This window comes from Pelobates fuscus, chromosome 10 (assembly GCF_036172605.1).
Source record: "Pelobates fuscus isolate aPelFus1 chromosome 10, aPelFus1.pri, whole genome shotgun sequence".
In the NCBI taxonomy this organism is placed as follows: Eukaryota; Metazoa; Chordata; class Amphibia; order Anura; family Pelobatidae; genus Pelobates; species Pelobates fuscus.
Genome location: NC_086326.1, coordinates 30570320 through 30592919, shown reverse-complemented (window position 1 = coordinate 30592919; position 22600 = coordinate 30570320). Strand labels below are relative to the sequence as shown.

The following is a 22600-nucleotide window of genomic DNA, read 5'->3' as shown; positions in this document are numbered from 1 at the left end:
TTACAATAGAAGGATGGCTTTGTTTAAATCACACTCACAGTGCGGTCACGCGTGTTTGGAAAACCCTATACTTCTTGTTTAAGTGAAGCAATGCAAATAGAAACTATAATTTGGTACTCTGCATTGTTTTATTCCTATTCCTGTTTCTATGTATTTTAGGTGATTACAAATTTGTTTCTGCCACCTTCCGTCTGTTCAAACTACCGAAGAATAAGGTGAACGAAAAGGGTCTCGTTATATACAATGGAGGTGTCACGGGCTGCAAGGATGAAATAGAATTTGATGTCAACTTCACATTCAAGGTTCTCAAACTGATGGCTAGATGTAAAAGTTTTATTCACTGCAATATGCTGTGGTAGCTCATCCAAATGAGCACTTAGATAATTGTCAAATGAAAAAAAAAATAATAATAATATATATATATATATATATATATATAGGTAAAATACAGTACAGTACTGCAGTGTTAGAATTTCCCCTCCTCAACTTCCACTACAATGGCTGTCTTGATAAGCTGTTGAGAGTAGCATGTGTAGAATTTAGGTCATTTTTGAGATTTGTCCAGTCTGAGAGCATTTCCCCAAGAGATTATTTTGAAGTGCCCCAATTAATCTCCAATATGGTGTCTTAATTGGACACTCAGTGTGTACTAGTTTGACAGTCTTAGCCTAATCTACTCTAGAGGTAGTAAACTGAGCTTAGAATGCAAAGGTTGTGAGTTCAATTCCTGCATGGTGAGACGTTTATGCTTTTTTTTGTGCACTTCAGATTTAGGGGTTTGTCATTTCAATCCCTGCATTGTGATGTTTTGTATTTCTGCCAGTTCTTTTTCCACAAGTGTAATGTAGTTCTTTAAACGTTTCATAACTTAATATATTTTGAATGCCCATATTATTACACTTACAAAATATACATTCATTTCACTTATTGAGTTTGTGGGGAGTGAACATTGGAGAGTGAGTAAGTTTACTTTCTTATGTGTTGGTCCATGTAAAATATATTAACTTCCTGGGACATCTCAATGAAACCCAAAGATCTTACAGTGCTTAGTTTCAATACCTGGGCTATGTGTGTTTGCTGATAGTGTACTCTCCATAGTGTACTATACCACCAACTCTGTGGGCCTTCTAAAAATGTCTTCCTCGTGTTAGAACTCTGTTTGTTTCTGATGAAACTCTGTTCCACAAACTCCAGCACTGGAGCCCTTCTGGAATTGTGTCCCTCAGACCCAGCAGTAATTTTCCAGGATTACCTATTTCCAATGAGTAATGCCCAAAGTGTCTTCTGACCTAGAGTTTGCTTTGTCTAATGTTCTAGGAAGGAGACGTTGCAGAAGTGGATGACGAATTATTCCTTATTCTGAAGAATTCCAGGTTTTCAGATGAGTTTGTATTTCAACCTCCAGGGGGAGCCAGTAATTCTGGGGGATGTCGCCCTAAGAAGGTGTGTTTAATTTGAATACTTTCAGTGGAACTATTGTAGAACGTGACTGTACCCAGTACTGTGACTGTAACCTATTTTATCTAATTCTAATTAAGTGTCATCGTTTCAGTGGAAGTAGTACTTTTTGAAATATGGTACGTATAGAGATGGGCACTAGTAACCAAAAAAAGAACTTGCTAATTAGAGAAATATGTATTCTATTGTAAAACAGACTAAATAATAAAATAAAACTTGGGATACAGAAGAGAGAAGGGGGGGTAGGGTGGGACATCACATATTGCCATCATACAGTGTATCCGTTGTTACATGGTACAGTAATGTTCAATAACATTTTAAACATATTGTTCGTCCTAGACTTGCCCTCTAATATTGGGTTCTGGGACCTTCCTTGCTCCTCAACCCTGTAAGCGTACCCCTACGGTCCGTATCCGAGTGGGCTCGAACTGCTTTGTAATGATTTCAGTATGTGCTTCCCAATTTGTGTTCTCCTCAAGTTTTCTAAAGTTCTAAGCCCTCCGTGTCTCCCCTCTAGTATCCCAGTGAGGGAGGGGGGTAGGATAGCTGGTGGGGTGGGGGGGCAGGGGGGGTGGATTTGCGAGATCAGCATGTTTGCTCTCCTACCGGTTCTGTCCTCTTGTTGCTTTTGATGTATTCCTCTCTGTACCCTTGTACTACTATCTACCACCTATCTATTCTCTCGGTCCCTTCTGGTCTATATCCCTTGGGCTCCATCTTGTACTCCTGGGGGCATATACCTGTTGTATTGCAAAGTCTCCTTGGGGGGTCGTACCAGTGGTTTGGGGACTATTCACTGTCCTCCTTTCTCGTGGGGGCATTTATGGATTCCCAGCTAAGTTGTACTTCCTCAAACCTTTGGCTGTTGCCGTAGGTTTTCCTCGCTACCTTTTCGTATTGTAAATTAGTGGAGATTTGCTTTGTTAGGGCTTGTTTTGTCGGTGCTGTAATGGTTTTCCATTCTCTAGCTATGAGCGTCAGGGCTGCTATTAGTATGTGGAAGATCAGTATTGCCCCACTTCCTTTGAACTGGCCCAAGTCCATAAATAGGAGGTGTCTACCACCTCTTTTATAATGCTCTCTACCATCTCCCAGTAGGGACGGATCATCTCGCACGTCCACCATATGTGGTACATCGTGCCTTCCGTCACCCCACATCTCCAGCACTGTTCCCGGGTATATTTTCGCTAGTCTGGCTGGCACTATGTACCATCTATAATACACTTTCCTCATTAATTCTAAGTGCGTTGTGCACGATGTCTTCCCCTTGTGTGCCGTTACTGCTTTTGCCCATTGGGTTTCATCGAATTGTTTCCCCATATCCATCTGCCAGGCCTCACTGAATCTGTCCAGATGTACTGGGGTACCCACATTTAGGAGTGAGTAGCACATAGATATCCCTTTTCTCTGCTTTTGATTCAGACACGTTCTCTCTAACCCTGTAAGTGTGCTCACCCCTTCCGCTGTGGGTGTTTGGGCCCCTAGCATTGATTTAATTGGTAGATATGGGAATATCAGTCTGGGGGCCAGGTTAAATTTTTCTTAGAGAATGGGGAATGGTATCAGGTTGTGTACCTCTAGGAGGTCTCTCACATGTGTACACCCTCTCTTTGTCCATTCTCTGTGGTCAAACGTGTTGTTGGCTACGTGTAAGCTGGTCAGTGGGGTTGCCGGTGACCATGGTAACATGGACACCAATGCATTCTGTGTTCTGTCCCAGGCCTTCAGCATTGTTTTAGTGGTGGGTAGTATGTGAGGTTGGGTTGGACGCATCCTTTTAGGTACCCACACTAGTCTCTGAAGTTCTGCCCCTTGTAACCAGTGGTCTTCTATTTCTAGCCATTAAGGGGTTGTGTTGTGTGTGTGTGTGTATCCCCATCATTGGGGCCAATAGTGTCGCCTGGTAATAGGTTTTGATATTTGGCAAAGCGAGACCCCCATGAAGGGTTGGTCTATGTAAGAATTTCGTCGCTACTCTTACTCTCTTTTGTGCCCATACAAATTTAGTGAGCAGTGTTTGTGTTTTATTTAGGTATGAGGATGGTAGGTCTATTTGCATTGTTCTAAACAGGTATTGTAGTTTGGGGAGGAGAGACATTTTAAAAGCTGCCATCCTTCCCAGCCAAGAATGGTATTTATCTTTCCATGAGGCCAAGCTGGTCTCCAATTCCTTTTGTAGGGACTCGTAGTTGACTTTGAATAGACCCGCTATTGTCTTGGTTAGTTTAATTCCTAGGAAGGTGACACTGTCTGTCCTCCAGTCCAGCTCAAATTTCCCTCGTAGTACTTGTATTACGTCATTGGGTATCCCTATCCCCATCGCCTGGGTTTTTGTTACATTTAGTTTATAGTATGAACTGTCTCCATATTCCTTTATTACTTGCAATAGGTGTGGCATTGATATTAGAGGTTGGGTCAGAGTCAGTAGCACATCGTCCGCGAATAAATTGGTTTTGTATTCTCTTACCCCTATGCGTACTCCATGTATGGAGTCGTGTTGTCTTATCTTAGAGGCCAATGGCTCCAGAGCTAGGACGTATAGCAGGGGTGACAGAGTTCCGTTTGAGATGCTAAAGGGGCGTGACAGGAACCCCGCATTGAGTACCTGGGCTTTCGGTGCGCTGTACAGCGCCTTTACTGCTGACCTAAAGTTACTTGGTATCCCACACTTTGCCATGACCGCCTCTAGGAATGTCCAGTACAGGCGGTCAAAGGCCTTCTCTGCATCTAGGGATACCACAAGGCCTCCCTCTTTGTGTGTTCTGTGTAGACTGTGCAGTATGTTTAAAACTTTGCGCGTGTTGTCCGCTCCCTGTCTCCCCACCACAAATCCAACCTGATCTGAGTGGATTAACTGGGGGAGGAGAACGCTCAATCTCATTGCACACAGTTTGGCGAATATTTTCGCGTCAGTATTGAGCAATGAGATGGGTCTGAAGTTTTGGGGGACGGTAGGCGGTTTCCATGGTTTTTGTAATGTTATGATGTGGGCTAGTAGTGAGTCCTTAGGGAGAGCTTGTGTATTGGTCGCCTCTGTGAACATGTGTACTAGTTGAGGTGCTAGTTGATGTAGAAAAGTTTTGTAATAGCTATTGTCCAAGCCATCTGGGCCTGGGGCTTTGCCGTTTGGCAGGTTCCTTATTACGGTATGAATTTCTGCCTCTGATATTGGTTTTATGAGATCTCTCGCCTGTTGGGGCGTGATCGTGGGGAGATTTATTGTGGCCAGATATGCATTGATGTGCTCCTGTGTGGGATGGAAAGTGTTGTCATTTTTATTTATGTTATACAGGGAGGCGTAATAATTTGCAAATTCATTGCAGATGTCTTTTGGGATCATTTTCTTCTCTCCCGTTGGGGACATGAGAAAAGCAATTTTTTGGTTTGCCCTTCGTTCTTGTAGTCTCCTAGCTAGGAGTCTGCTAGCTTTATTCCCTTGCGTGTATTGTCTTATTTTCAATCTTTGGAGCATGTACCCTGTCTGTTCTAGTGCTTTCTGGTGTATTTTGTTCGTAATGCTGGAGATTTGTATTTTAAGGTCATTGGATGGGGAGATTTGGTTGCGAGTGTTTAGTTGGTATAGTTCTCATCTCCATTGCGTAAGTTGGGTTGAGGATTGTTTGTGTAGGTATGCTGCACTTTTAAATTCTCTCCTTCTTTTTAGTGTATACGTTGATATGTCCGCAAACACCATCAACCCCCCATAGGGGTCTGGAAGTTTCTTCTTCGCCCGGCTCGTTTGGAGCACCACCTCTTTTACGTGATAATAGTGCATTTTTTTTTTTTAATTCTTTATTTTTTTGTGCACATATTAAACAAGGTAGCAGACAATGCCACAACAGCTCTTGCCCGCCGAAATGTCAACAATCAATAACACAGGTAGCATCAGTAAACAGTGCACATTTTATATTTATATTCAGTTAAACAGACGTGACGGTCAACGCTTCTACCCTATGTGAATGTGTGGTCTCGGCTATGTTCTTCGTGTGCTTAAGTCACCTAGGGTGTCTCCCCCTTCCAGTCAGGCAGATGTGTGAGCGTGGTAGTAAGGCCGTCTGTATAGTGGCATGGGGGGAGGTTGTATGTATAATAAGTATGCAAGGTTAGTTACAGTCTAGCGTTGGTCTCGTAATGTAATGTGGAGGCCCCTATCTTTGTAGTAGTAGTCTTCGTATCTTGTGCGTGCGGTTGTCAGAACATGTATGGTATGACCATGTAGGTGTCAGTAGGGCCCCTTTTGGGGGGAAGTCATCGTCCTTTAGAGGAGTAAGCGGAGTGGTGTAGACAGTCAGTCTGGTTTGCATCAGAGAGGTAAAAAAGAAAAAACGAGTAAGAAACATCAGTCTCAGTATAAGGTATATAAGTCCCAGGGTGTGTTGGATACATTCATCCTGGGCAACGGAGCAGGTTGTTCTCCCGAGTCGGGTGCCCTGTCTCGCTTCAGGTCGGGCCCTTGGCAGGTGGTGTTCCCCGAGACTCCCTCGGAATGAATTCCAGTATGGTTGCAGGGTTCAGCCTGGACAGTCCTGCTCTGGGTGTCGGTGCTGTGTGTGTGAGTCCTGCTGCCGCCAGGATGGATTCCAATTCTTCGTAGCTTTGAGCCTTGTGGGTGGTCCCGTCATGTGTGAAGGACACTGCTCGCGGTGTTCCCCAGCGGTAGGGTGTCTCTTTGGCCCGGAGGTGCTGTAGAAGTGGCTGCAGTGATTTCCTCCAGGTATGTGTACTCCTGGTGAGGTCCGGGAAGAGTTTTAGTTCTGTTCCCTCAAACATCAAGGGAGTTTTCCCCTTTGTAGCGGTCAGGAGGGTAGTTTTATCAGTCAGCGACTGGAAGCGGAGTATTAAATCCGCTGTTGCGTTTACCGGAGCCCTTGCTGGCTTCGAAATGCGGAAGAGTCCAACCAGCTTTATGGACTTGACCTGCTTAAGGGGTATCAAGGTCCCGAGGAAGCGTCTGATATAATGGGGTAGTTCCGGAAGAGTTACCGTGTCCGGTATTCCCCTGATTTTGACGTTATATCTCCTTCTCAGGTCTTCTAACGCGTCCAGCCGGTCAGTAGTGGTGGTTTGTCGCGTTTCTAGGTCCAGCACTTTTTGTTCGAGCTGTGAGAGCCTGGAGTCTTGTGTACTCGAGCGGTTTTCAAGTTGGGCAATTTTAGCCGCGGCTCCTTCTATGGCCTCTTTAAAGTAGGCCATGTCCGCCGCCAGGTCCTTGCGTAGCTCTGCCAGCATTATTTTTATTTGATCCGCGGTGACCGGGTCCCCGGTTGGCCTTTTGTTGCGGTCCGGTTCGGGTCTGAAGGCTGCACCTTCAATTAGTTCTGCGGTGTAGTCCTCCGAGGAATAGGAGGAGAAGTAATCTGGCGGCGCCATTTTGGGCCATGCGGTCTGTTGCGCGTTCTGCAGCATGTCTCCAATATCCCTTCCAGGGGGGCCTTTATCCGCCTTCACTTTTTTATTTTTTCGGCCTATGTTAACAGTGTCGTATGTGGGTTTTAGAAGACCCAATTCCCCGGTATAGGTATAATCTCGGTTAGTGCGAGCCGGAGCTCCAGGAGATGCGACCACTCTGTTGCGTTGCTAGCTCCGCCCTCGATAATAGTGCGTTTTTATGAGGACATCTCTCGGGGTGTCTTGGGGTAGGAAGCTGGGTTTAGCTGTTCTATGGTATCTGTCCATAAGTAGCTGGTCTTGTGGTATATCAGGTGCCAGCTTTTTCAGCATGCTGTGCAGGTAAGCTGCCAATTCTGCTTGCCCCACTTCCTCTTTTATCCCGCGTATCCGCAGGTTATTTTGGTGGGCTCTATCTTCCATGTCAGCTAGTTTTAGTTCATATGCTTTCATTTGGTTATGTAGCTCTGTCACCTCTTCTTCCAGACCTTTGTGAGCCTCAGCCAGCTCCACATTTTGGCTTCCGTCCCGGTTGTTCTCACCTCCAGCTCTTGGATATCTTTATGCATAGCCCCAATTGTTGTTTTAAAGCTGTTTTCCAACCTAGCAGACATCTCCTCCAGCAGTGTCCGCAGTACCTCCTGTGTGAGAGGGGCTTCAATGTCTGGGGTCTTACTGTACTGTTCAGCAGGTTCTTCGGCGCCATCTTGGATTTCCTCCTGCACCAAGGCCTGCTTCCCCTGCGGCGTCCGCGAGGCGAAAAATGCCGTCTTTTACGCCTTATCCACTCTTCCCTTTGGCTTGCGACATGCTGACTTGGGGTATATGTTGCCCCTGTTTTATTTTCGGCTGTGATCGCCAAATTGCTCCTGCCGCCAGGACACGCCCCCTTAATAACAGTTTATTAAAGCTCAGGGCATTTTTTTTGATTTTTCATGTGTTCTCAAAATATATATTTTTTAATTAAGAGGATTACCTTGATTTCCAACATGCTTACTGTTTTCCTTGTTAGCCATTTCATGTTTTTGCTTATTTTGGTAAAATTATTCTCTCCCGGATTTATTTATTTGAGACAAAGAGACTAAATAGAATCAAACCCAATAGGACTAAGTGGAAAATTCCTGCTCATTTTGGAGTTATAGATTTTTGTTGTTGTTATGGTGCTGGGAGTGCCCTGATATATCCCTCCCTCCCCCCTCGCCTTTGTAATGGGGATGCCAGGGTACTCATTCCATAAAAACGACATCACGCTTAGTGGTTATGGTGCATTGTGTTCCTTTAAACACAATTATTTATTTTTATAAATGCGCCTGGATACTTGGTTTATATCTGTAAATGTATTTAATGTACTGATCTGAAACTAATCATCCTAAGAACACTCTCAAGCAGAACCTGTCAATTTGGACTTAAAGGGACACACCAAACACCATAAACACTACAGCTTATGAAACTAGGTTTGGTGCATAGAGGCTATAGGTGCAGTCTCAATGCTCTATATAGTGGATTCAGTACTCTATGCACAAATATCAGGGATGAATAATGAAGCAAACCTGCTCATTATATCTCCAGCAAAGTGGCTAAGCTGTGTGTACAAAGGAATCACCATCTCTCTAATTTTTTTCCCCTCCCCCATCTAGAAACATAGAAACATAGAATGTGACGGCAGATAAGAACCATTCGGCCCATCTAATCTGCCCAATGTTCTAAATACTTTCATTAGTCTCTGGCATTATCTTATAGTTAGGATAGCCTTATGCCTATCCCACCAATGCTTAAACTCCCTCACTGTGTTAACCTCTACCACTTCAGCTGGAAGGCTATTCCATTCAGCCACTACCCTCTCAGTAAAGTAATACTTCTTGATATTATTTTTAAACCTTTTCCCCTCTAATTTAAAGCGGCACTGTCATGCCGAACTTACCTTTCCTCAATCTCTTCCTCTTCTCCCCCTCTCGGGATCTGTTATTCTTTTCTTCCTGTCTTCTTTAGTTTTCTTTAAAATCATAAGACAAAGTAGGGACTCTGTCTTATGGAGGATTCCTCCGCTTGACCAGCTCTGACCAGCGGAGGAGCAAAGTGTGCTTCATTTCCGCTGGTCAGAGCAATTTTCCCATGATCCCTAGCTTTCCTCCCAGTTCCCACAATGCTTCCTGTCAGTATTGCCGAAAGTCCTGTCACTTAGACAGAACGCCGGCAAAACTGCCGAATTGCATCCTAACAGAATGAGCACTGTTTCTCCATTGGTGTTAGGATGCAATTCGGTACTTTGTTCGTATCGGAATTTCATTCTAATGAATGAAACTCCGATCCTATTCATTGCTGTGGCTGCATCTTGCAGCCGCTTAGTAGATAACTCCCTAATTCCCACGGTATCAGGGAGCTATCTACTAAAAGGCTGAAAGACCTAAATTGGTCTTTCAGCCAAATTTACTAACACCAAGTAAAAATGACTTGGTATTAGTAAATAATATGCCCCTACTCGCTATACCGCGAGTAGGGGCATGTCTAGTAAGCAGTGAGCAGCCTGTGGCTGCTCACTGTAGAAAAAAAATAAAAAAAATATTGCTCCCCACCCCTAAATGACGGGTGGGGGCCGTAAAGTAAAATAAGGGAGGGAGACCTATTGTCCCCCCCCCCCCGGCCCCCACCCCTGAGCGGTGGGTGGGGGCCATAAAGATAATGAGGGGGGGGGACCTACTGTCCTCCCCCCCGGCCCCCACCCCTGGGCGGCGGGTGGGGGCCATAATAGTAGTAGGGGGGGGGGGACCTACTGTCCTCCCCCCCGGCCCCCACCCCTGGCCGGCGGGTGGGGGCCATAATAGTAATAAAGGGGGGGGGGGACCTACTGTCCTCCCCCCCGGCCCCCACCCCTGGGCGGCGGGTGGGGGCCATAATAGTAATAAGGGGGGGGGACCTACTGTCCTCCACCCCCCGGCCCCCACCCCTGGGCGGCGGGTGGGGGCCATAATAGTAATAGGGGGGGGGACCTACTGTCCTCCCCCCCCCCGGCCCCCACCCCTGGGCGGCGGGTGGGGGCCATAATAGTAATAAGGGGGGGGGACCTACTGTCCTCCAGCCCCCGGCCCCCACCCCTGGGCGGCGGGTGGGGGCCCTAATGGAAAAAAGGGGGGGGACACCTACTGTCCTCCCCCCCGGCCCCCACCCCTGGCCGGCGGGTGGGGGCCATAATAGTAATAAAGGGGGGGGACGACCTACTGTCCTCCCCCCCGGCCCCCACCCCTGGGCGGCGGGTGGGGGCCATAATAGTAATAAGGGGGGGGGGACCTACTGTCCTCCACCCCCCGGCCCCCACCCCTGGGCGGCGGGTGGGGGCCATAATAGTAATAGGGGGGGGGACCTACTGTCCTCCCCCCCCCGGCTCCCACCCCTGGGCGGCGGGTGGGGGCCATAATAGTAATAAGGGGGGGGGACCTACTGTCCTCCAGCCCCCGGCCCCCACCCCTGGGCGGCGGGTGGGGGCCATAATAGTAATAGGGGGGGGGGGACCTACTGTCCTCCCCCCCCCGGCTCCCACCCCTGGGCGGCGGGTGGGGGCCATAATAGTAATAAGGGGGGGGGACCTACTGTCCTCCAGCCCCCGGCCCCCACCCCTGGGCGGCGGGTGGGGGCCATAATAGTAATAAGGGGGGGGGGATCTACTGTCCTCCCCCCCCCGGCCCCCACCCCTGGGCGGCGGGTGGGGGCCATAACGATAATGGGGGGGGGGACCTACTGTCCTCCCCCCGCCCCCACCCCTGGGCGGCGGGTGGGGGCACTAAGTAAATTCCCCCCCCCCCCCCCCATCAAGGTGACTAGGGGTGCCCAAGCCCCTAGTCACCCACCCCCCACCCAAATAAAAAATGCCCCTACCTACCCCCCTCACCCTAAAAAATAGTGAGGGGGGAATAAAATTGCTAACCTGTAAAGTAAAATTAAACTTACCATTCGACGTCTTCTTTTTTCTAAAATCTTCATTTTTCAGCCCCAAAAAAGGCCAAATAAAAAACCATCATAGCCGTCGAACTAAAAATAAAATAAAAAACCCGAGCGCAAAAAAAAAAAACCTGACGAAAAAGAAAAAACCCGAGCGCACAAAAAAATAATCCATCTTCACCCATGGAGGGCTCCGCGCAGACTGAGCTCCGCAGGGCGGGGCAAGGCTTATAAAGCCTTGCCCCGCCCTGCAATTAGCCTAAGAACACTCTGATTGGTGGGTTTAAGCCAATCAGAGTGCTCTTTGTCATTTTACAAGCGTGGGAAAGTTCTTTGGAATTTTCCCAAAGAATTGGGTGGATTTCAAGCCATCCAATCACAGTGCTCTGTGTCATTTTACAAGCGTGGGAAAGTTCTTTGGAATTTCCCCCCTGTCTTGTCTTTCCTCCAAGCTATACATGTTAAGATCCTTTAACCGTTCCTGGTAAGTTTTATCCTGCAATCCATGAACCAGTTTAGTAGCCCTTCTCTGAACTCTCTCTAAGGTATCAATATCCTTCTGAAGATATGGTCTCCAGTACTGTGTACAGTACTCCAAGTGAGGTCTCACCAGTGTTCTGTACAATGGCATGAGCACTATCCTCTTTCTACTGCTAATACCTCTCCCTATACAACCAAGCATTCTGCTAGCATTTCCTGCTGCTTTATTACACTATCTGCCTATTATAAGCTGCAGATGTTATCGTGGTTGTTGTGTCCTGTGTAAAATATAAAAGTATTGATCAAGAACAGTAAATTGACTTTTCCATGTATTTTATTTTTTATTTTTTTTCTATTTTATTTTTTGACAATCTTTATTTATATATTTTCAGTACAAAACATTAGTAAAACAGATACCATATAATAAGTAGCATGTAACGGCTGACCGGTAATCACATGTAGTTAGGCTGTGGTGATCCCCAATGACTATGCAATTGCATGGTTTATATAAGGTACATGTAAGTAGCTTCAACAGGGGGGTCATGTTCCGAGTTACGCAGCCTGGATTGTATAGAAGTTTTACTTGCTACATTTCAAATCCGTGTCTCCATCTGATGGAGTTTCCCGGGGTGGGGAGATTACCCGTAACTTGCAGTCACTTGGATTATTTGAGTTGATGCCTCTTGTCAAGGCCTGACTAGGTTGACTTTTCCATGTATTTGATTGTTTAATTTTTAGGAAGGTAATTCAGAGTTTTGTTCGTGTAATTGTTTGTTATACTGTTGCCATGCGTACATGTCTGAAAGAATGTCTGTGACCTTTTAAAGTACAGTTGTGCAAGTTAAATCCCAAAGTCTAAATAACCTTCATTGTCTAGATTAGATTGCGAGCAGTTAACCACAAATTTCCTGCCAATGTTAAGGTTATCTTTATAGTAACAGACTAATTTACAATTCCTGTAGCGCAGTGACTGCTAGTCCAGGCACCTACATGTAAAAACAGTGTTTCCTATTACGCTAAGCCCACCCAAAGGCATAGAAAATCTCTCACACTTAAAGGAAAACTATGGTAAAAAGTTATTTTTGTTTAAAAATCATTTAATCCATGTTGGAGTCTTCAGATAGATTTGTCCAGCCCCCTCCCTGTCAATTACACCACAATTTAATATTAAAACTTACCTTGAATCCAATACAGAATATCTGCAGCTCGAACCTCCTACTGTTACATCGCATGGACGTCTTCTCTTTGTCCAATGAAATGTTTCTCATTATTATTGGATATGGTGTTATCGGACCTATGGCGCATGCACGGCATCAATCCACCAAACAAATCAATCAGTAGATTGAATCCAATACTTCTCTATGAGAAGCATTGATTTAATGCTCAACGTGCTCATGCAATGCGCGAGGACGCTGAATGTCAAGAACCGAGTCAAACTGAACTGAAGAATCTTCTAGTGGCTGTCAGGGTAACAGCAACTGAAGGTACATTTAGCCTCGCAGTATAAACATTGCCGTATCTTTGAACTGGCGATATTTTACATTTTTGGAGCAAAACTGAAGGGGCTGTTTCCGTGCTGATAGTGTACCTGTAAAGCCGTCTTTAAAGGGACAGCCAAAATAATAGTAAAAAAGCAGATGTATGTTTCACAGAAATAAAATTACTCTATTCTGTAGCTATCTCACAGTATTCTATTCCAACACTAAAGAGCAGCTAATGAGAATACAGATTTAATGCTAACAGGTTTTTTCCCACCTGGTTTTTCATGCATATATGATATATCCTTGCTTTCTATAAAGTGCAGGATGTTTACATGCTTATCTAAACTTGGCTCAGTGTTTTTCACACGAAATTCAACATTAATACAGCATTACTGATACTTTGCTAAAGAAAAGCTATTGGTTCTTCAACTCTTCCTGCCTCAGTGACAGCCAACCAGGGCTAAACAAACCATGACAGAATAATTCTGTCATGCATATAATGTATCAAAGGAGCTGTTTTTCTGTTGGTATCAGAGAGACTTGGGTATCACTAACTAACAGTCCACACTGACTGTTGAGATGTGCTCCATGTTTTTATGGAAATTACCGTTCCCAAACATCCGTGTTCAGAAAGAATCTAATGATATCGTTTGTGATGTCCCTGGGTTTTCCTCCATTTAGAGCGAGATAGACCTTTTAAATCCACCTTCCTACATGTGTTCCCATGCGTGATCACACAATGCAGAGCATGATCAATGGTATCTTGTGCCGCTCACTGTGTGTGATCAGACTGTGATATTACAAATAATCTGCCTGAGAGAGCCAGGTTAACGGGGAAACAGATACTGCAGTCACAGTGTAGAGTGCTCTCTACAGCGTAAAATAGGAATGTTCTTCAGATTATATCAGATGAGGAATCCCTCTCCCGATGGCAGAGTTACAGCTAGGGCCGGTTTCTTTACAAAAACTCAGCGAATACATACAAATAAAATATACCGGTACATAGAAGATGTAGCTGAACTCACACATTATAGTTTGTTTAGGTTGTATTTCTGTTGTTTATTTATTTTTTGGTGTGAATGGTTTACAGGGCTACCCCAAGCACCATGGCCACCTTATTATTATTATTATTGACATTTATATAGCGCCAACAGATTCCATAGCGTTTTACAGTATTATGAGAGGGGGGATTTATCTATAAATAGGACAATAACATGAAACCTTACAGAAACGATAGGTTGAAGAGGACCCTGCTCAAACAAGCTTACAGTCTATAGGAGGTGGGGTATAAAACACAATAGGACAGGAGATATCAATCACATAGGTTGGGAGTGAAGCAGAGCTGGAGGAGAGAGTAGAGTGCTGCCCTTTAGGAGAGAGCAAGAGACAGGTATGTGAGGTAGAGGTTACTCTGGGAGACCATAGGCTTTCCTAAAGAAATTGGATTTGAAGTGGTCGTGGTGCCTGGAGTCGGTATGTGCAGTGTTTATATATATATATATATATATATATATATATATATAGTCAAGAAGGAGACCTCACACTGGACTTTTCAACCAAATTCAAATATTTCTTGTGAATTCAGTCACATTACATCAACGTTTCAGTCTATAAAAGACTTTCATCCCCAAATATTTTTTTAAACATAGTGGATGGAGGGGTCCATGCCAGCAAAAGTTTGATAGAAATAATGTTTTTGGTCTGAAAAAAAACCTTTAAAACATACCCGGTTCAAAAATGAAAACAAGTTATTGTAATGGTATTGCTGTTCCGGTAATTTTGTTGACATGTGCCAAAATGGATAGAAAATCCCAGACATGTAATGTCTTCCATAAAGTATAACAATTTGAAGTAGCTGTGCTTTGTATGAGTTGCTATAATTATGTACACATTACTTTAGGCAAAACATTAAATTGAGTAAAATGCAAAATAATTTAACACCCTATCTGTCTTGGAAAAAAAAAAAAAAAAAACAACAAAAAAAAAATCAACCTGTGTGTCTACTAAACAAGAAAGAAATGAAATAATTGAAGAAAAAGGTATCATAAATGTAAAAAATTGTTCTGGTCATTCAGTTCCAAAAAAAGCTAAAATAGTGGGGTAATGGGGAAAAAACAGGCTAAAGAATAAGTAAAAAGAGAACTGAAACTCTGCCCGTTTACTTTTGAATTGCAATTAAATTTAAAAATAAATAATTTTCACATTATATGAAGGATAAGTGGAGTTTGGACAGCTGTGTGAATTTTTTCGAGGCACCCTGGTTATCACGGATGATAGGGAGAACAAAAACTGAACTTTTTGTTCAACAGAGAGAAAGGAATGTTCTTAATAAGTATGCCGGGACACGGCTGTTTTAATCTGACCTTGAAGTCCTGAGCTTTTTCTAAAGGACAAGTGGTTTAATTTGACTCTGTGAATGTAATTAAGTAACAACAGTCAAAGGGGAATATTTTCAAGAAAGTACCATAATCTTGTTTTGTATGTTGCAAAACGTCTAGTGTAGTATATAGTAATTTATACTTACGCCTGGGGCACAGGTTTGATCAATATTTATTGCTGTCAGTGCTGTCAGTGGGTGTAATTTGCAGGAATACTATGTATCATACAATATATATATATTGAGATTAGCTTAATTCAAGTTTATTTTAATTTTTTTCTTTCTAAAACTTTCATTTTAGTAAGTGTTACAATGAAATGTATATATATTTTCCATATGTGTCTTTTAGAAGCAGTTAAAAGTTTTATAGCTAAACCTCATCATAAAAAAATAAAATATAATAAAGGGAATTTCCGGGCTTCTTATTGCCGAGATATATAAAAAAGAAAAGAGGCTCTGCTCCATTTTCTGCTCCTGTCCACACCAGCAACTTGTTCTGACTTTTTTTTATTTTTAGAATTTTTCCTAATTTCCGTGGGAGCACATATCCCATAAATCTCCACTCAAATGTTTCCTCTTGAACTTTGCAAATGTTTCCGTCTGAAAAAAAATATGCATGAACATGAATAATGTCTTTCATCAGCTTATCACATGTCTGTGTTCTTATTTTCTCATACATGGGGCAGGTTAGGCGCCCTCATAGACATGAATGACAGAGCCTTTTATAGGAGGTGATATAGGGACTTTGTGTGAACTGTAAGCGTATTTGAGTAGGGGACTAGTGCTAGAGTTATAAGCACCAGAGAGAAGTGAGACAGGCCTCCTTGCATGTAACCTATTCATAGGATTCATAGGACGTTATAGTGCATAACAATAATTGTTATAACAGTTGCATTTTGATTTTAAAAGCAAAGAGGCAGATATTCTTAGATTATTACATTGACCTATTATTCACCAATGTGCACCAGCAGATCATGTTATGCTCTCAGCTAGATCCCGAAATACTGTATGCATTTTGCTGTAAGATATCCTTTTGGACAACTTGGAAGAGTTGTCGGAGATTGAGCCCTGTTCGCTCCACAATGACAATGATATTACAATCGCGAGTACTTACTACAGCGAGAATTCAAAGTGAATTTCATATTTACGGCCAGAGAAGCCAAACTAAAAATATAGCAGATTTTTGAGAATTTCTCCTGTTCGACTATGAATTAAAAATGACTTTGAATTCTTACTTTAGGGACTAACCCGGTTCTATCTTCATTATTAGATTGTATCTGCGTATTTGCTACCAACGTAGCCCTCAATTTAACATTGTTAGATAACCTTTCCAAATGATGTAATATTTTTGGATAAACTTTATTTATTTTATAATTTATTTTTCTTCAACATATTAAAATAAAAAATAAAACATTTACACTAAGCCAGGTGTGCTCAGTTCAGTATCATAAAGTGATGCCCTAACCCAGGCATAGGCAACCTTCGGCACTCCAGCTGTTTTGGACTACACCTCCCATGATGCTTTGCCAACATTATGGATGTAAGAGCATTGTGGGGGATGTAGTTCACAACATCTGGAGTGCCGGTGGAAAGGAAAAAAAAAGGTTTCCATATTAAAAAGCAAGAGAAAAATGGCTGCAAGTTCAGGAACCACTGCCACAGTTAGATGACTTGTGAGATTGAGGCGGCTTTAGAAGCAGAAGAAAGATCCTTGTTAGATGAGGTATGTTCTCACCTCTAGTGGTGCAGATAAAGTGACAGTGGGGGAACTGAGACTACGCGGTCGCCTGATTTGAGGCTCAGCCAGGTGATTGCTACTGTTTGAAGTGGATCCCACTGCACCATCTTCCGCATGCTAGTTTAGAATGGGTAAAGACAACAAACAGGTTAGGTCACTGCTTCTCAAATCTGAAGGACCACCAACCGTGTAGGATTTAGAGAGCACCCACTAGAGCTCAGTGAGAACATCAATAAAACCTGTTGACGGTCTTTGAGAATAGGCTTAGAGAAGAATTAAGCTATAAGTACACAGGAGACAGTGAACTGCTGGAATTCTTGAATATTTCCATCTTTCCCTACCTCTTATAGCAAACGATTACATTCCTGAACAAAGAGTATCTCCTAATTATAATGTTCATTTGAAGCTGAGATTTTGAATCCCATGATTCGCTCATTGCACAAAAATGTAACCTGTAGCCAAAATATTTTTTTTTATTTAATGTAGTTAATCATGTTAAGTAGGTGGACATTTCTGTTTTACACTGTCTTATATCTTTGCTGCTCTCCCTCCCCCAGAAAATTATTACCGATCCATTTCAGTTAGCCGATGGAGTGAGCAAGGAGACGAAGGCTGCTGGTTCGGGGGGCTGCTGTGGACCGAAGGGCTGTTGCTAGAATACTTACTTGATCCAGAAATCCTTGTTAAATAATCGGTATTATGACTGCTAAGAATTAAACAAATCTTCACCGAAAAGACACAGAAAGAAGCAGAAGTACAGTTAGACATTTATTACATTTTTAAAATATTGGCAAAACTGAAGTGAGTTCCAGAGCTGGTAAATGGGGACTCGGCCAATATATTAAAAATAAGCCTGCCAGATGGGTGGCTAAATACCGTATGTCGTAGTAGAATATCCCCTTTACCTGACAAACTTATCAAGCCTGTTATCTATCCAGGAAAATCAAGCTGCTGTGTCTACGCTGATTCGCCAATTTGTAATTTTTGGTTTTTGCTTGGAAATCATATTTTAATCTATCTACAAGATGTCTGTAAACCTCTATAAATAAATTTAAAAAAATAAATAAAATAATTCTCAATCTTATTTTCTAAATAAAAACAGACGTAAATGAACAGCAATCAAACGTAAGACTAAGACCTTAGAGAAGTATAGCTGTGTTTTGCGTGTGGGCCAGACTAGAGGCCTCCTGGAGAGCCTGATTTTTCCACAAACCAACTGCGGGATGAGGCACCACAAACTATAAACTGTAGTGGTTATGGTGCTTGTTGTGCCCTATAAAACTGATATAATTTAGTGAATGCATTACAACTGAAGTTTGGAACTCTAACATTTGTATTCCTGATGCTTTACACGTTAGAGCGTTTACATTTTACAGATTTTTTTTCCCCCTAGGATTTTGCAAAGCCGCCTTCTGTTCGGTCCATAGCACAGCAGAAAGTGGAACCAGATGTAGCTGAACAAGTCAGCTAATCAGTTAGGATACCAGCACCCTGAATGTCAATGTGCCAAATCAGGCGTGTACGGTTTATTGACTCTAATGAACGGTCCACCGTGTAGGACACTATATTTTTAACTACCACATTTCATCACTACATTTATGGCTCGAAACAGATGCCGAAAGAGAAAGTGGTTGCTGATATTTACGGATTCAGCATAACATCATGTCAGTGTAAAATATAGTTTGTTGCACACAAACCAAGGTAATAATCATGTTTAAACGAAACGGAGGAATTGCCACCTATGAGAATGGGCCCAAAGAAATGGGACCGTCTCACTGGTGGGAATATTCACCTTGATGGACACTCCAGAAATGTCCTGGGGCTTAACCCCTAAATATAGAAAGAACCAAAGAAATATACAACAAGCTGGAAAGAACCAGACTAGTTGAATATGTGACTGGAAATCATAGTTAATATATTATAATAGCTGTACAAACTGAAAAAATAATAGTAGTAACAAATAGAGTAGATAGAATCACATCTAATTCAAAGTGCAGTCTTGCCTTAGTGGCTCACCTCTGAATGTGTCTCTCCAATGGATACCCCTATCCTACTAAATCCAGCGCAAGCCGCTGTCTAGTGACTTTATTGAAGGCTTAAATGCAGTGTCAAGACTAGTGGCTTATGGATCTATTTGGTAGGTCGGACGTCATGCAACTGACGTGGGTATTCAGCATTGGGTCACGCTCGGTCCTTTGTAACATAATCCGAGCTGTTGCTGGTTAAAGTATTGAATAACTTGTGAAATTCGCAGACTAAACCATACTGAGTTCACCCTAACAACTAAGTGGGGAACAGCATATGAATGGTAGCTGGGATAGATATATATCTTGGCCGCTGTGGAAGATAATCATATGCTTCTCAGAGCTAAAGCCAGTTAGCTTAATTTGAATAACTTTGTATATATGTATATTAGCTGTTAATTCGCAGTTTCATTCTCTATATTCCTTGGAGTTTGAATTATATAGATGTGTATATTTTAAGAGGTACCTTTGAATTATTCTTCGAATAATCATGTTTATTTACTATTAAATTAAATTCTTTATTTTTTGTTGTGCAAAGATGTACAAACATGTTTGCCTAGCCATGACAGCTGTAGCAAGCATTTCAAAAGGCAGATCGGAGAAGCTATGCGCTATGAACATATGCAAAAGTAACTGAAAATAATTAAAAACAGTAGAGAATAACTAAAAGTAATGGGAAAGCGTTCTACATTCCTGGGCATAGAAGCCATGTGTACACAGGTTCAGTTGTGAATGAGAGTCGCCTGAGATAGTGACCACAGCATAAGCGTCCTGTGAAGTCCACTGTGGGATGAATGGTGGGATTCTCGCAGGATCCCATCCATGCGTCGGTGCAGTTGCTCTTTGAGACTCATTAATCTGAAAAGCGGCCCACGGGAGGCCAAGTGTGATCAGGAGAGCAGCTGCTCCCTGCATATCATGGATGGGGTATGAGGATTTTCCTTGCAACACTAGAAGAGTACAGGACAAACGCCATCTGCAGCAGATGTTGTTTCAAAAAAGTGTGGTGAAAGCTTGTAGGGATCTCTGCCACAGTAGAGTGCCCCCAGAGAGGTTGGCATATTTTTAAATGCATAAGGAGAAGTCCTGCCAAGAGCGGTATACCTCTTATCTTCAGGTTATTACTGCACCTCATGTATCCGATGGTCTCAAATTTCTGTTCGACCCCAGCTTGTTGCTGCTTCAGTGCCCACACTTCTTGTTCAATTGAGGATATCTTTTGGGTATGGTCAGTCGTGGAGGCCAGTCAGCCTATGAAGACTGTAGGGTCTTGTCGCAGCGTAGCCACATCTACATAAATTTTTTCTTGAGCTTTGTCAACAACTCCTGCAGGGTCTCCTTTGTCGCAGGCTAAAAGCCTAAGTTCTGTATGCCTGATTAAGATGGCATCGGTGGTAGTAGGTCTGATGCCCCTCTGATCTGAGAAGAATCTGAGTAGTCCTTCAGCTTCGAGGCCATTTTGGGCCCAAGTGCACCACGAATCTGTTGGAAAAGCTCTCCGATGTGAATCCCATGCTTGGGTTTATCCAGCTTTTGAGTCTTGGACTTGCGGCCCATTTCATTCCAAACCACTAGTCTAAGATGCAGATCCAGGCTGCAATTGGGTTTTTAACACATTGAAATTTGCAGATCATTTCAGCTTAACATGGAGCTTCGAGAACATCCGTCAGATTAACTCAGCCGCTTAGCTCCGCTCCCCATCATGTTTATTTTTAATACAGTATGGTCTTGATCACACCAATGAAAGCATGCCTTTGTATAGAATTAGGTGAGCTATGATTAAGACCTGTGGTTTTAACTTTTTATGCTAGGACTCAGGAATGGATCTATATTGGTTGGAACAGTCAATTGCTGGTCATAGATGACTGCCTACAATAAATATAATGGAGCAGCACTACCTACCATAAGTCACTGGAGACCACTCTGACTTAGGGAATAATCGAAGTGTGGTGTTTTATAGAATTTTATTTTTGTGCTATAACATTTGAAGAAGGGTACCCAATGTGACGTTTCTCCGCCAAGTATTCCATTTCCCTGGTTCAGGAGGTTTAGAGTGATTATAGCTAAAATCCAAAACACCAGCGGAGGCTTGATGAAGGGTAAAGCATGAACCTTTGTTCAGCAACAGGCCAGTTTATATACACATATGCCCAACCAAGGGTCATCAAGGCACACAATACATACTCCACCCCAGTCTGGCACATAACTAAATCACACCCAGATAATGTAATTAACTAAAAGACACCAGGGCGCCTTACAACAGTATCTATGAAATACACATTCACTGGAAAGCTCTGGAAGCGAAGAGCAATTATTTAAAAAAGTTCCCTGTTTGGTGGGAAGTTCTGGTCACTGATGCTTACTTCCTATGGCTCCAGAACAGGAAGCTCCCTCAAGTCCTTGGTGTCATTGGATGCCTCGTCACCTCACTGATTCCTCTTCCAAATAGCACCTGTTCGATGGTCGTGGGACTGAGTACAACCCAAATGAAGTTTCTCCAGGTCGTGACACCTAGCAAGCCAAAGCTTAGTTTCTGAGTAGCTCCCGGTCAGGTGTGCTGTGCCTGAATGAGCCTCCTGATAGTCCCTGATGGTAGTAAGTTGACTTATTCAGCTCTCAAATGTCCAGTAGAGCAAAGGCACAGTGTGGAAGGGACAGATCTGTGATTACAGATGTTTTAGGGAGGTGTTGCCTCGGAATCCTGTACCAGTTGTCATCTTGACCAGGAAGTGTTCTAATGAATACCAGATGTCTGGAGTAGTTTTCTGGAACCCAATAGCAGAGGAGCTCTCCTGGACAATCGGAACTAGATTTGCTAGTAGGGCTGCATGATAGGACATACCAGCCTGGCTGCCACACCAAATTCCTGTCCATAATTGTGTACTAGCAACAGATTTCACTTATCACCTAAAGCATTGCCCACTTACAAAAAATTGTCCAGTTGTCACAGTTATCTGTTTACAAAAAGATAGTCTTTTACAAGTTTTCCATCTTGCAGCCACCTGTTACCATGACCCTTGATACTTCTAACTAACAATATAGTGGCCTCCAGGCCAGACCTTTATGAAGGGATGTATTGACAAAGTGGACACTCCACTTCTAGATTATACGGTCTAGAAAACAATACCCTGGTATTATTTGTGTCAAACTCTACTTCCACCAGGAGTGTAAACTGTGCAGCCAGTTAGAACCCTCATCCCTAGTCTCGAATAGATACCCCCATCCCTTTACGATCACGTCAGCCAATCACATGCAACACAACTCTCACACTGCACAAAGTGGGAGATTTATCCACGTGTCACCAACAGAATTCAGTCTTATTTTTGGCTGAATTTATTAAACCTTTTTTTTTGTCTGTTGCTTTTTTGCGTAGTCTCTTTCTCTCCAAACATGACTAAGCTTCCACATTCCATGACTTCACCCAAATAATGTGCAGAAAATAAATGATGGTCCAGGCACTCACGGTAAATCCAGTGAGCACATTTATTGGAGCAGATGAAAGTGTATGATAATTAAATTTACCAAAATGGTGACTTAAAATCCCTCAATTAAAAAATAAATAAATAAAATAAATCTTGCCCACACTGGCCCTTTAAATCCTAGAGTTGGGCTTGTTTTCCATACTGACATACATACTAACTAATTTGTGAACTGTTCGGGATTTTGTTTATTTTACTCTTTGTTCTTTTACTTTTCTTTTTTTGTAATATTACTGAAAAGC

At 43.0% G+C, this 22600-nt stretch overlaps 1 protein-coding gene across 2 annotated transcripts in view; it reads left to right on the top strand.

The window, feature by feature from the left end:
* The window catches only part of LOC134575921 (arsenite methyltransferase-like), a 49617-nt gene extending 31759 nt beyond the window's left edge, over positions 1 to 17858 (top strand). For both annotated transcript variants that reach the window (XM_063435375.1, XM_063435376.1), the window contains 3 exons: positions 160 to 302; positions 1318 to 1443; positions 17413 to 17858. In XM_063435375.1, the coding sequence (XP_063291445.1) occupies positions 160 to 302; positions 1318 to 1443; positions 17413 to 17511 (368 nt within the window). In that variant the 3' untranslated portion in view covers positions 17512 to 17858. The remainder of the gene's footprint in view (positions 1 to 159; positions 303 to 1317; positions 1444 to 17412) is intronic.
* The last annotated feature ends 4742 nt before the right edge of the window (positions 17859 to 22600 follow it).